Genomic DNA, 13,830 nt, shown 5'->3' on the forward strand with positions numbered 1-13,830 from the left:
TAATTATACAAGTTATATGTAAGCAACAAAAATGAGGCTTTGGGCCACCTTTCATTATTGGTTCTGTAATTCTTTAGCTGTAAAGGGATCTACAAGCCACCTTTAGATTGTAGAACAGTGGTCACTTTGGGGTTCTTGGCTTTTACTAATAACCCCAGTGAAATAATTAATGACCAGCTGTATAGATTCCATCAATAACAACACTATAAACAAATCTACTAATCAAAACAGTTATTCTTCTAAACTGGCACTTAGTGATAGTCATCATTCTGAAAGAACAATAATAAATGCTTTTAGGATACCCATGAGGGACGAGCTAGCTGCTTTTAAAAAATATTTGTACAGATTTGTATCAATTTATCTCTTGGAGCATATGCCAGTCTTGTTATCAAGGAAAAGCCAACTCTCTCACCTGGTTTTAAATCCACACGTTTGGAGCGTTCAGTTCATTCTGCCTAAGTCAGGAAAGTCAAATTTTTCTTCTTTGTCAGGTAGAGGGCTACATATTTGATGTACTGTATGATAGTCATGATCTTCCTTCTTAATGGTAGGTGATCTATGCAGTCTATACATTGTGTATTGTATATGTTACAGCAAGTGTTTTCACAGTAAACCAGTATAGACTGTGAATATTTTATATTCAGCATAAACACAGAAAACTGAAAACATTCTCTTTAAGTATAATGCCTCTCCAATATTATGATTATGGGGGAAATTTGGGCTATTTTGCTTTGCCTTTTATGTAGAACATTCATCAATCCTCATGAAAGTCATGGACGTTAGCTAGATTTGTTGTCTGTTAACATATTTTTAGCATCCCTATAAACATAAAGACAAACCCATATTATTTCAGAATATTCTTATCTATCCAGAACATACTTAGGTAATTACCAAGTGGCATTAATATATATCATATTAATTATGTAGAGTTATAGAAGAGGGTTATACCATAATCATGACAAAGGGCCCTGGACCCCAAGAGTATATATCATAAACCTTCGACAGCTCTTTGGAGGTAAAAGGGTGAAAAACAAGGTCTGCGGAGGCTGTCACTTCCGAGCACTGTGGCTGCAAGGCAGGAACTCAGCACAGACTGAACATCAGAAGCTATTTATGGTTTTGAAAAAGTCACCAAATTATCCTTCACTAGAAAAAAATATAACTATTGTCTTATAATGTTATCACACTCCCATTAGTAATTATAAACAAATTGATACACAATTTGGAACAAGAGATAAAAGAATATAAATACAAAGATTGATTCGTTTTCTTGTCACAAATTCAGTCTTTATCAACTATCAACCGGTAAATCTTGGATTTCATTTCTCTCACCTGAATAAAGATATTAATTGCTCAATTCTGTTCACTCCCCGCCCTATTGCTTACCTTGTTCCCTTAATTAGGATTAGCACTTCCCACCTCCTGATATACTAAAATTATATACATATATATCACACATATATATGAATATAGAGAGAGACAGAGGCCCTTACGACAACTACAAATAAGTGAATTATAATTTATGTATGATTATTTCTCCAATGTTTCTTTTCATTGCTCTTATGAAAATTGCATGAAGATAGGAACTGTGTCTGATCTGTTCAGCAGTGTACTCCCGATGCGATGCCTGGAGTACAGATGTGGACCCCTGGAATACATTTAAAAGTGTGTGTTGAATAAATAATTTAAAAATGAATGAATGCATTTGTGAGCATGGTTGAGGGTCCCCTCACTTCTCTGCACTGCAAGATTCACCTCCTTACAAGGGTCCCTGCCTATAGACCAGCCTCACTCTAATTAGCCTCACTCCATGTCACAGCCTCCGTCATCTCTTTGATGTGCAACCCTACCTTGGGCCTTTTACCATTTTACTGTTAGGATAAGCGGGCTCAGAGAGAGGACGTGGATCGCCCAGAATGCTGGAATGGTTAAGTTACAGTGCCAAATTTCCACGTCTATGTTCCTGATTCCAAGTCCTTCATCAAAGCACTACTACTCCTGCTCCTTGCTTTTCCCTGCTTTGGTCTTACTTGTCCTGACTGAGTTCATTGCCACTGCTTTTTTCATTCATTCTATTGCTCTTGGCAACAATTTTTCTGATGGGGTAAATTCAGCCACTGGAGAATGTGGCACCAGATTCTTTTCTGCAAGACTTGGTTGGGACACTCTACTTTTTCTCCCAGTCCAGTGATTTGCAAGTGCAATATGGGAGTAGAATAGCATTCCTGTGATTGAAAGTATAGGCAAAAGTCAGTGAAGCAATAGAGCAATAAACTTGATCCTGCAAAAATAAAATAATATTTTTATGGAAATATTTCTAAACTGTTTTAGACTTCTCACTTTCTTAAACAGGATGTGCTACTGTCATCTAATCTGTTCTTGCTAAATCGGGAGAGATGTATTTTGAGGCAACAGGGTTAAGCCCTTTAGAGGGCTCAGCTTCAATTACTTGGGAAATTCAGGCCCCTCCCACTCCCCTGGTGCCATGTAAGTGAAGAGTCAGTATGTGCTAAATAAATGCCTCTGTTAGGATTGTTAGATACTCTCCTGGGACAGCAAGGAAGGTAGCAATATCTCTTCCCTTGGTGTCTCTTCAAGTAAGAAAAATACTACCTGTTAGGACTGTTCTGATAATGGCATGATATATATATGGAATGGAATTTGAACCCTAGAAGCTTAATTTTAAAATGCTTTTCAATTCCTTTTTATTCACTAAGTGTTGAGAAATCTTTTCCCCTCGCAGTTTAGGACCCAGCCGGACCAGATATGTAGTTCCAGAGAAGCAGCAAAGCTATCACAGTGATGAACATATAGAAAAAAGATATCCTTTCTATATATTATGGCAAAGATTTGACTGTCATAGAACCCAAAGGAAACCAAGTAGCATTCATTTCCCTGCACCACCAGAGCACTAGAAGTATAGAACAGTCCTTTGTGAAGGTTTCTTTCATTAGGTCCATTGCCTTTGGTAAGCAGGTATAACTAGAAAGAACGCTCCACTTAAAGGCTGATACTTTCTCATTGGATGTGTACAATCAAGTACAATGGACTGGCTCCTAAACTGAAAAGGTCCATTTGATCTAAAGTAGTCAGCAAGTAATTCCAAAGCTATAAAAGATATTCATGGAATAAGCTCTTCTTTGTTGAGCTATCAATTATCAAAGTGGGCCAAATGTTTAAAGAATGAGTATAAAATAAATTAGCAATCCTAATGATAATGATGACAAACATATTAATAGCTTATAAAATTGCCAGAATAATTTAGAAATAGCCTGTGAGTTCCTAACCAACTCTAAGTTTATTTTAGATAATTTAGTGATGCTAATAGAGTTATAAATTGAAATATTTGAAAGTTTCTGACGTTAAAAAAGTCAATCCTAAACCAAACAATACTGAATTAAAGGGAAATTAAACTAAGGTTATGATAGCAAAAGTTTACAACCCTTCATAACAAAAGCTTACAAGCCTTAAGAGAATTCTAAAAGCAAAACTTTAAAAGGAAAAAATCTTCTTTACCTAAGCCAAGAGATCTAGATTAACATCACAGTGACAAGTTTCTTAGCACGTACCCTTTAGAGGAAAGAACGAAAGAGGCACTTTACCTCTGTGTTCTTTCTTTCCAAATCCCATAACCCAACTGTAATCACGAGAAAAACATCAGACAAACCCACACTGAGGTACATTCTACAAAATATCTGACCAGTACTGCATTCAAAGTCATCCAAAACAAGGAAAGTCTGAGAAACTGTTGCAGCCAAGACTAAAAGTTTCACGTTGATCAAATGTAATGTGGGATCCTGGAACAGATAAAGGACATTAAGGAAAAGCTGAAGACATCTGTGTAAAGTTTGGACTTTAGCTAATAACAAGGTAGCAGTATTGGTTCTTTAATTTTGACAAGTATACCGTAGTGTTAGATGTTAACAATAGAAAATACTGGGTTCAGGGTGTGTGGAAACTCCTTGTACTATACAACTTTTCTATAAACTAAAATTATTCCAAAATAAAATGTTTATTAAAAAATACATAGCAGATACAGCTGAAAGAAAAGACTCTTCTGATACAATGTTTGCAGAGGAAGATGCTTTTTAGTTTATAAATTATTTCCATAACTCCTGACAGTTCTCACATCTGCTACTATAAAATTCATTGCAGCTTCTCTGCCTCCTGGGAAAAAATGCATTTAATTATCAGTGAAATTCAACTTTAGCTTGCTATGATGAATGATTTGAACCTGTCAGCTTCCCCCCGCCCTAAAAAACAAAAGAACTGAAATGAAATACAGTCTTATTTCTCTACTCCCCTCCTTCTACCTGCTCCATTTAATTGATGGAGGTTTGAGCTTTTATTAATCTTTTTGAGCTCTTCTGTAAGATGCAGAAAAGAGCTAATATGATATCATTGTATCTAGCTAATGTGTGTGCTTTGTGAAATTGATACACCCTGCCAAGACATAAATTACTTAAGCTTTGATAAATGTGTTGAAAACAGGGAATGTTCAAACAGATAAAACACAGCAATTCCTCTTTCTTCCCCTTTTTAAAGCTCCATTTTGTGCTTGAGGTTAACTGTTTTTGCATTGCTATTGTAATATGATGGGACCAAAGACAGCAGTGATTCTGAAATTAGCATGAAGAGCCCCAGCAAGTACAAAAGTAACCAGGGGGATACAGCCATGGGTTTTATAGATAACATCTAACAGTCTTGCCTTGGACAGAGTGGTTTGCCAACAGGTTCAAAACCACCTACAGTCTTCTCCCAGCATGTCGTATCACAGAAGTGATCTGTTCGGGAATGAGGGAACCTGCCAGACACTTTATACGCTCAGCTCCCTTTGCTGACTCATGTGGTAGGTTGGAATCAAAGATCCACAAACACATTTTGTTGGCAAAGAGAGCTCACCTGTGCCTGTGATCTGGAGGCAATTTGGATGCCAGTGAGACTGGGAACATAGGGAAATATTTGATTGATGTTCTGGGGTTGAGAGGGTTGATTTCTACTTGGTCATTAATTTATCACAGGTCACTGAACAAGTTGCTCAATTAACCATTAATCAGTTTCCTGGAGGTCTGAGAATTCATATAACCCTTTGGAGACACTTCTGAGTAGAAAGCACGAGACTATCCATTGGACCATGGAGGAGCCATCAGTCATTGAACGCTTTTTGCCAAGGATTAGGCTCAGTAATTTCCATCCATTCTTTCAGTTAGTCCTTACAGCCAACCAGCAGAGGAAATATAGTTGAGAAAACTGGGGTTCAGGTCATACACTTAAGCAAGGAGTGATGATGTCATCAGGTATCAAATGCTGAGCCCTTTTCGCCATATCATGCTGCTTCCCTATTGGGAGTATTTGGATAGGTGGGGCGGGAGGCAGGGCAGGAATTGCTTATCAGCCCCCAGTCTTCCCTGATTAGGTCTTCTGAGGTTAAGCATGAGCCTTGGGGACTTAGGTCATACAACCTTCTATGTAGACCTGGTATAGGACAAGTTGCCCTCTCAGCAGTGATGTTATGAAGTGATGATTTATAACAAGAGGAAGGCTGAACAAGTTACACTAAAGGGAGAGAGAAATTGGGAGAGGAGACACAATTGTCATCTTATTAAAGACACAGAGAAATATATTTACCCTTTTAATTATACTCCTCTACCAGTACATCATTATCTGATAGATTTTTGAGATTTGGGCTTAGATTTGGAAATCAGCACTGGTGAGAACTGTCCATGTACTTTAAAGCAATAAACAGATGACGTTGTACAGTTTCCCAGTTTGGTTAATGTTGTCAAAACAAATTAGAAATATGATGGTCTAAGGAAAGCAACAAAATTTTTTAAAATATAAAAATATATATGCTTTTATATATATTTATACATAACATTTGTATTATATAAATATATGAAATATTTCATACATATTATTTCATGTATATTTATATATACAAATGTTATGTATAAATATATATCTCTACATTTTGTCTAAGGTACTGCCAATGAGTTTTGTCACTGGAAAAGAGAAACATTATAGACCTGTACTATTAGCTAAATTTTATTATTTTTATATAGACCAATCTCAAAATCAAGGACTTTTTGAGTAGGTTTAGGCCTCAAAATTAGTGTGTTAGAATGAATTTTTTAGAACTCAAGTTTCAATTTACATTCTCACATGGAGAATCTTTTCTGAAGATTTAAAGGACCTTTGTAAAAGCAAATAATCACACCTAATTTACCTGTTTGAAAAGCTTAGGGTTTTTTTTACACTCTTATTTCTTAGGTGAGTTACATATGTTTGAGTCAACTTTTGTTACAACATAAATTACTACCAGGAAAATCTTCAGATCTTTAAAAAGTCTCAGTAAATGGCCATTTATTATTATCATTGAGCAATCTCAGAACTATCACAACAGAAGTCCTAGAGATAAGAGAAGAACCTCATAAGGTGTTGGTGTCTATCATGTATTCTAAAATGCACCATGATCAGCTAAGACGCTGTATGACTGCAAAACTAAATGATGGGCTCAATGTTTGTAGTTTTTCAATAATGAAAAAGTGAGGAGAAAATTGGGCAAAGCGCTAAATGAAGGAAAATTATTCAGTTAGAAAAAAATTCAGGAAAATGTGTGATTTAAAACAAACACCTCAAGAAAAAAAAAGAGCATATTGCTGCTGGCAGGAGAGACTGTCTTTGTGCTTGGGGTGGAAAAACATTTTTGCATGGAAAATGTATTTTAGTTCTGCCAATACAAAATTTATTTGTAGCTTGGTACATAAAAGTAAGAATCAAGATTTTTTTTAAAAAAAAAATCAAGTTTAAAGAGGAAAATGTCAGAAGGAATATGCCCCATGAAAGAAAGAAAGGAAAGTGGGAGTGAGCTGTACCGGATCAGACAGCAGAGGATGAGGAAAAGAAGGAGCATTTCTTTTACACCAGATGTTCAGCAAATGGTAGGTGTGTCTGTCAGCATTTGCCAAGCAAGGTGAATCTCATAAAATCCTGGAAACAGGTGAAAACTAGGTAATAGACTGGGGGCAACAAGAATCATGATCCTAGAGAAGAGAAATTGGACCTTGATAAGCAAGAGGCTCCTTTTCTGTCCCTGTGTCCTTGGCCCTCTCTCTGGAGAGAGGGCCGGGACACGGCCCTTGGACCACTCTGCCTCCATTCTCAGGACACTGAAGTCAAAAGGGGAGGCAGGGTACTGAACTCCATGTGCTGTGACTAGTTGATTAGAATGAAGTTTGTGTACCTTATAATTAAGAGTGTTCAAAATCAGAAAACTGTAGTTACAGTACCAGAAATATTTTGAGCCAGAAATCCAAAGTAATGATCCCTCTCACTCTGGGGAATATGCCTGCTGTTCAATACCAGGAGAGAGAAAGAAGTATCAGTTCAGGATGTATAAGACCCTAAGAAGAGGTAATACAGATTTAAGTTCTCAAAAAAGTAAGAATGTGCATCTTATCAATTTGCCTTTCTACTAACCTCAATAAGTGAAGAGAAAATGATTTTTAAAAACTCCAGAAATGAGGAAGAAAAGCCTTCAGGAAATTAATCAAAGGAAGAAATATATTATGTAACTCCCACCAAAAAAAAAAAAAAAAAAAAAACACCACAACCAAAAAAAAAAAAAAAAACCTCCTACTCAACATTTTGAGTCCTTGGATTCCTACTCTAAAGTGATCTTGGAACTAGATATAAGTGAAAACACTTTTCACAAAGCTCTGTTAGGACTTAAACTTGTAAACATTTAAGAACATACAAAAGATAACTTCATGTTATCAAACTAGACCATAGAGTTGAATAATATTTATAATCCAGGTTATGTCTTTTTCTTTTTCAAAATTGGATTAAAAGCAATAATTTTTGGAACAATCCAAGACTAGTTTTACCAAGTGCTTTGCCAAGTTTGAACGGTGGAGAAACCATACATAAACATAGCCTCACTTCTCTCCTTGTCCTTTTCATCATGCTGACAGTTTCTCGTAGAATCGTAGAATCGTTACAGGAGTGGTTTGTGCCATTAGAGATAAGAGGCTATCTGTGTTCCTACTGGAAACCTCTATTTCCCAGACTTTATAACTCATCCATAAATATTCACTCCAGGCAACAGTTTCATACATAATGATTCTGTCCCTCAACATCCATATTGACTTAACTAAATGATTTTTAGAAATCATGGGAAGTCTCATACTATAAAAAGAATAAAAAGGAAAGCCAAATACAAAGAAAGTCTTATGTTTCAGTGGCTTTGATTTGAACCAAAATATTGTGGAACACATGTGCATAACACTTTCTTAGCAATTCTAGCTTTCAGGATATAATTCAGTTATAATAAAATTTATTAAATCATATATAGCCTATTAATTAATTCAAAATATGCTTTCCCACATTATTTCTGTTTCTATAAAGGCAGCTAAATTTGTACTTATATTTTTTCAACTAAAACTTTTTGTAGAACTTCCTACTACTAATCACATGCCTTTTTTGTTATAGAGTTTGAGATGGAATTACATCAAAAGTTATGAAATTATATGTTATGAGCCTTTGAACGTATTAATACCCTTAATATTTCCAAACTATATTTAAGAGAATTATTAATGTCATAGTCAGATGGTTTCTAGCTTCTTGGGTAGAAACCTTCAGCATTCTAGAGTTGCCTTCTACCTGAAAGAAAAGACTTTAACAAATTTAATGGTTTTATCAAATGAAAGTCCAAAATATTCTACTTCTCCCAATCTGAAAAATAGAATTGTGAAGATTAGGAAAAAGAGACTAAAAACACATCAGACCATTAAAATGAAATACTTAGTTCTTAATCTCACCAGTTTAATTTTTATCACAGTTTTGCATCATTTAAATTCAATATTCATCTTGTTACACTGTTGAGTTCGGCCGTGTGTGTGAAATGTTATTTAGCAAGAATCTAAATAATATTGAATGAATTTCCCTTGTGCTTTAACCTGGGTCTGTGTGCAGCTCAAAGCCTACCCTAAAGTTTATTTCTCTTTCTTCTTTCCAAACAGCTGTTCTGTGACGGTAAAGAAGCGGTGCATGCCACGGAGGGGCTGGATTGGGAAGACAAAGATGCTCCGGGGACACTGGTGGGCAACGTGGTGCACTCAAGGATCATCAGTCCTCTGCGCCTGTTTGTTAAACAGTCTCCAGTGCCCAAGCCGGGTCCCATGGCATACGCGGACCCCATGGAAAACTTTTGGGATTGGCTGGCCAACATCACGGAGGTTCAGGAGCCACTGACAAGAACTAAACGGCGGCCAATCGTAAAAACGGGGAAATTTAAGAAAATGTTTGGATGGGGTGACTTTCATTCCAACATTAAAACTGTCAAACTCAACCTCCTCATCACAGGGAAAATTGTCGACCATGGAAATGGAACCTTCAGTGTTTATTTCCGACATAATTCAACGGGTCTGGGCAACGTTTCGGTGAGCTTGGTACCCCCCTCCAAGGTGGTGGAATTTGAAGTTTCCCCCCAGTCTACCTTGGAGACCAAGGAATCCAAATCTTTCAATTGTCGCATTGAGTATGAAAAAACAGACCGGGCAAAGAAGACTGCCCTGTGCAACTTTGACCCGTCCAAGATCTGCTACCAGGAGCAGACTCAGAGCCATGTGTCTTGGCTGTGCTCCAAGCCCTTCAAGGTCATTTGCATTTACATCGCCTTTTACAGTGTCGATTATAAACTTGTGCAAAAGGTCTGTCCTGACTACAACTACCATAGTGAGACCCCATACTTATCTTCTGGCTGATCTTTCCCTGGTGACAGAAATGAGGGATGGAGAGATATATATATGTGTGTATATTTAATTATAATGACCAAGAAACAAGCCCAGCTCTTCATGGTAAAGGATCCCTTTTGTTTCTGGCAGTGAACTGTAGTTCCCTATCAGGTTCTCAAAAAAAAGAAAAAGAAAAAGAAACATCTTTAAAGGTAAAATGTGTTTGTTTTGATCATAAGTCCCTTTATCTAAAGAGTCAAACTGTTTATGAAACCATCACTTTCATGTAAGGTGGTTAAGTTCTAGAAATATTACTGTTGCTCTAGAAGAAACATCAGTGGTAGCCAAGTGTGACAAGAAGGAACTGGAGTATGCACGTAGTAAACATTGCCCTTGAAATGAGCCTACCTTTGAAATATGTTTTGGAAGATTATCTTAAAAATAGCAGATCCAATAAAGGAACTGAGAAGATTGTATTTGATAGATGAATTGTTTCTGATGTTGGAATCTTTTTTTTATTACTGTCTCTTTCCCCACATCTGTGCCGTTATTGATATGAGAGATGAAAGGGTAAAATTTGTTTCAAAGCTTGTGTGTGAAGTTTCAGTGTCACCATGGAACCGAGTACATACCATCTGAGCTAGAGTTGAGTGGAATGTGACTTAAGCACTTAGCCCTGTGTTGGCCACCATCTTTATAACTCTCATCTGAGTCATAGTACTGGTGCATTGGAAAAACAAATCTGTGTATAAGTCAGTTTAACAACAATGAAGATCAGGATATTTTTAGACTCTTGCCAAATTGGATGCTGTGAGATTATCAGAAATGATGTAAAATTTGTATCCACCCTATAGTTTAGAACCTAATCCCAGTCATTTGATAGCGTGATTTTATAACATGTGTAGAGTAACTCTGAAATTCTTTCCTAGGCTAGAATGGGGAAGAAAACTGGAAGTGGAGGGAGGAAATTCCAGGATTATGGATTCATTATTTCAAGCCTCCAGATTAAGGTCTTGAATTTAGTTAATTACTTGAATGAAAAATCAAACTCTCTGTGGAAATTAAGAGTTACATCTGAACATTTCTAATTATTAAGTTCTGACAACCAAGATACCTGCCTTGCCAGGCTTTTGAGATTACTTCCAAATTAATGTCACTTCACAATCAGTGCCCTTGTCATCTTCTCGGAGGGGTGAACAGCAGTCCTGTGTGATGGAACGGGACGATCATTGAATTAGCACAAAGGAGGGTCTAGTTGGCCAGAAAAAGGCTTCTGGAACTCGGGACACTTGTGGAATGGTCACTTTTTTTTACAATAGATGTTAACTTCTTTCCCCCTTCTTATCTGTAAAATATCAACTAAAGTAAAACATTAAATTGAGGACTAAAGGAAGTTAAGTCCTGAGCAACAAAAATGCTTTTACCACACTGTTCAAAAGCCAATAGCTCTATTCTCTATTTTACGTCTCCATTCCTTTTGTTTGTTTGTTTTACTGGTAATACCTGCACAGTGTTCAATTTTGTCTTTTGTAAAAATTGTACTAGGCTTAGTGTGTGGTAGTACAGGCTTGAAGTGTTTGCTCTGAGTTCATCAGGTGCTTTTGTAACTTTGTGGTTGGTGAGTAATATTTTGAGACATCTTTTTATTTTCATCTAGAAACAAGAGTAAAATATTATTTATTGTAAAATACGTGAGAACCATATATGTATATAAACTTAGAATTTTCTGTGTACAGAGAAAGTATGTGTACACACTTCTATGTAAATAAAAAGAATTTGCTAGATCTGTCACATGACTTCAGGGTGGTTATTTTTTAGACTCTGTTCTCCTTGATTCTTTTCCTCACAAGGGTTTGTTCTGTGTGTGTGTGTTTAGTGTGTTTAATACCAATTGAGCATTAAGGTTTTCCTTACATACATATTAAATGGGGCAGCCTGGCTGTGGAGATTTAGAGTAAAAGGATAATTCACATAAAGCATTTGGGAATAGCCTGGGATCCAGTAAGAACTCTATAAATGGGAGCTGCCATTGTGGTTGTTATTATCATTATTACAACATGAAATGAGATTTAAAACTGTCTGCTGTTCAGAAGTTGAGAGATATGAACATTACTTCTATGCAAAGGAATAAACCCTGTAAATTGATTCGTGCAACTCTTAGATTTTAGTAGGGTTTGTGGAATTTTTTTTTAAAGTTTTCCATAAGCACACTTTTAAATTGGGGTGGAACATATGCCACATATATTTCTAAATCATAATTTCATTTCAAAGCCTACATAATTGTCAGTAATGGTACTTGGCACAATATAAATCAGACCCCAGTTTAACGAGCAAATATGCACATTTCTAGAAAGCCATTTTTGCCTTTTAGTCCTGCAGTTGAGGAAAAGGACATTCATGTAAGCTAATTTTGCACCCAATCACAAATTGTTCAAAAATTAAAAGACGAGGACTTTTTAAAATTTAAAATTACATAGGCAGACTGATAATCGAATAAAGAAAACCGATCAGCCCAATATTAGAGTATACAACAGTGGCATTTCAAATGCAGTGCAACCTACATTATCGTCTCCATTCCCCTCATTTGACAGACAAGTAAACCCAAGACTCTATGAAGGCAAAGGATGTGCCCAGCAGTAAGTGGCAAACCCAACTGAAATGCATTTCTCCTGACTCCTAGTCCCAGGTCTTGTATTATATAAGAAAGGTAAATTGAAGCAGGTATTTTGAGACAACAGAAATAATTGCCAAAAGCCAAAACTAAACAGGAAAATGTGTGGAAATGCTCTCCCTCAAAAATACTCAGCATAGTAATTTATCTATGAATTCCATAAACTCTACCCATTTAAAAATTAAAACTGTAGAAAAATAAAGTCAGGATAGAGCCTTTACATCCAAAGAGTCCTGGAATACATTAAACATATGACTGGCTAAGAATTTATTGCATTAGAACACTACATTTGGCAAAGTTTTCAAGTGGTTATAGCACCTGAGAATATATTTTCATAGAAACGGTAAATTGTGTGGAATACCTTGATTGCCTCAAGGTGTGAGTTTTACCTCATAAAGAATCTTAAATTAACTAGCCTGTAAAATAAAGGATGAAGTCATGCATTTTTACTTGCAATAAAACTATAGTTAACCCAAAGTTAATTAATCAGAACTTTAATTGAGTGGCAATTAATATTGCCAATTGCAAAAGACAAATCACAGGAAAACAAGCTCCTATTAGAGATTTTTTTTTTCCCTTGAGAAAAATCTTGTAAAAAATATTCAAAGGTCATTTAATATTCACCCCAATCTCCTACCCTGTATTTTGAGATCTGGAGCTCTGGAAACATAGCTCATTCAGTTTGATTTTTAATCTTTCCTTTTCTTCATTCAACTCAGCTGTCGCATAAATGCAAACAGTCTCCTACTTACAATGGTTTGACTTAATGATTTCTCCAATTTACGATGGTGTGGGCAAGTGATACACACTTGGTAGAAATTGTACTTCGAGTACCCATACAGCCATTCTGTTTTTCACTTTCAGAACGGTAGTCAATAAATTGCATGAGATATTCAACACTTTATTATAAAATAGGCTTTGTGTTAGATGATCTTGCCCCACTGTAGGCTAATGTAAGTGTTCTGAGCATGTTTAAGGTAGGCTAGGCCAAGCTATGATGATCAGTGGGTTGCGTGTATTAAATGCATTTCAACTTACTCTATTTTCAATTTATAATGGGTTTATCAGGACCTAGCCCCATCATAGGTTAAGGAGCATCTGCAGTACGCTATCTATTCTCTAAAAGAATGAGTTAACTTCTTTGTGTCCTTCACAATACCTGGTAGAGTGTCCTGTATGTAATAGTATGTTAGTCAGGGTTCTCCAGAAAAACAGAGCCTATACAATATATTAATATATAAATATATAAGGAGATTTATTATGGGACTTGGCTCACACTATTATGGAGGCCAAGAAACCTCATGATTGGCTATCTGCAAGCATGTCAACTGGAAGAGCTGGTGGTGTAATTTAGTCCAAGTCCAAACGCCTGAGAAATAGGAGCTCTGATGTCCAAGGGCAGGAGAACATGGATGTCCCAGCTCA

At 36.3% G+C, this 13,830-nt stretch overlaps 1 protein-coding gene across 1 annotated transcript in view; it reads left to right on the forward strand.

Annotated features, from left to right (window-relative positions):
• The window catches only part of NXPH2 (neurexophilin 2), a 106,824-nt gene extending 95,296 nt beyond the window's left edge, over nucleotides 1-11,528 (forward strand). The window contains exon 2 of the mRNA XM_069473084.1: nucleotides 9,021-11,528. Within this exon, the coding sequence (XP_069329185.1) occupies nucleotides 9,021-9,764 (744 nt within the window). The 3' untranslated portion in view covers nucleotides 9,765-11,528. The remainder of the gene's footprint in view (nucleotides 1-9,020) is intronic.
• Nucleotides 11,529-13,830: the final 2,302 nt, after the last annotated feature.

This window comes from Eulemur rufifrons, chromosome 1, assembly GCF_041146395.1.
Source record: "Eulemur rufifrons isolate Redbay chromosome 1, OSU_ERuf_1, whole genome shotgun sequence".
Lineage (NCBI taxonomy): Eukaryota > Metazoa > Chordata > Mammalia > Primates > Lemuridae > Eulemur > Eulemur rufifrons.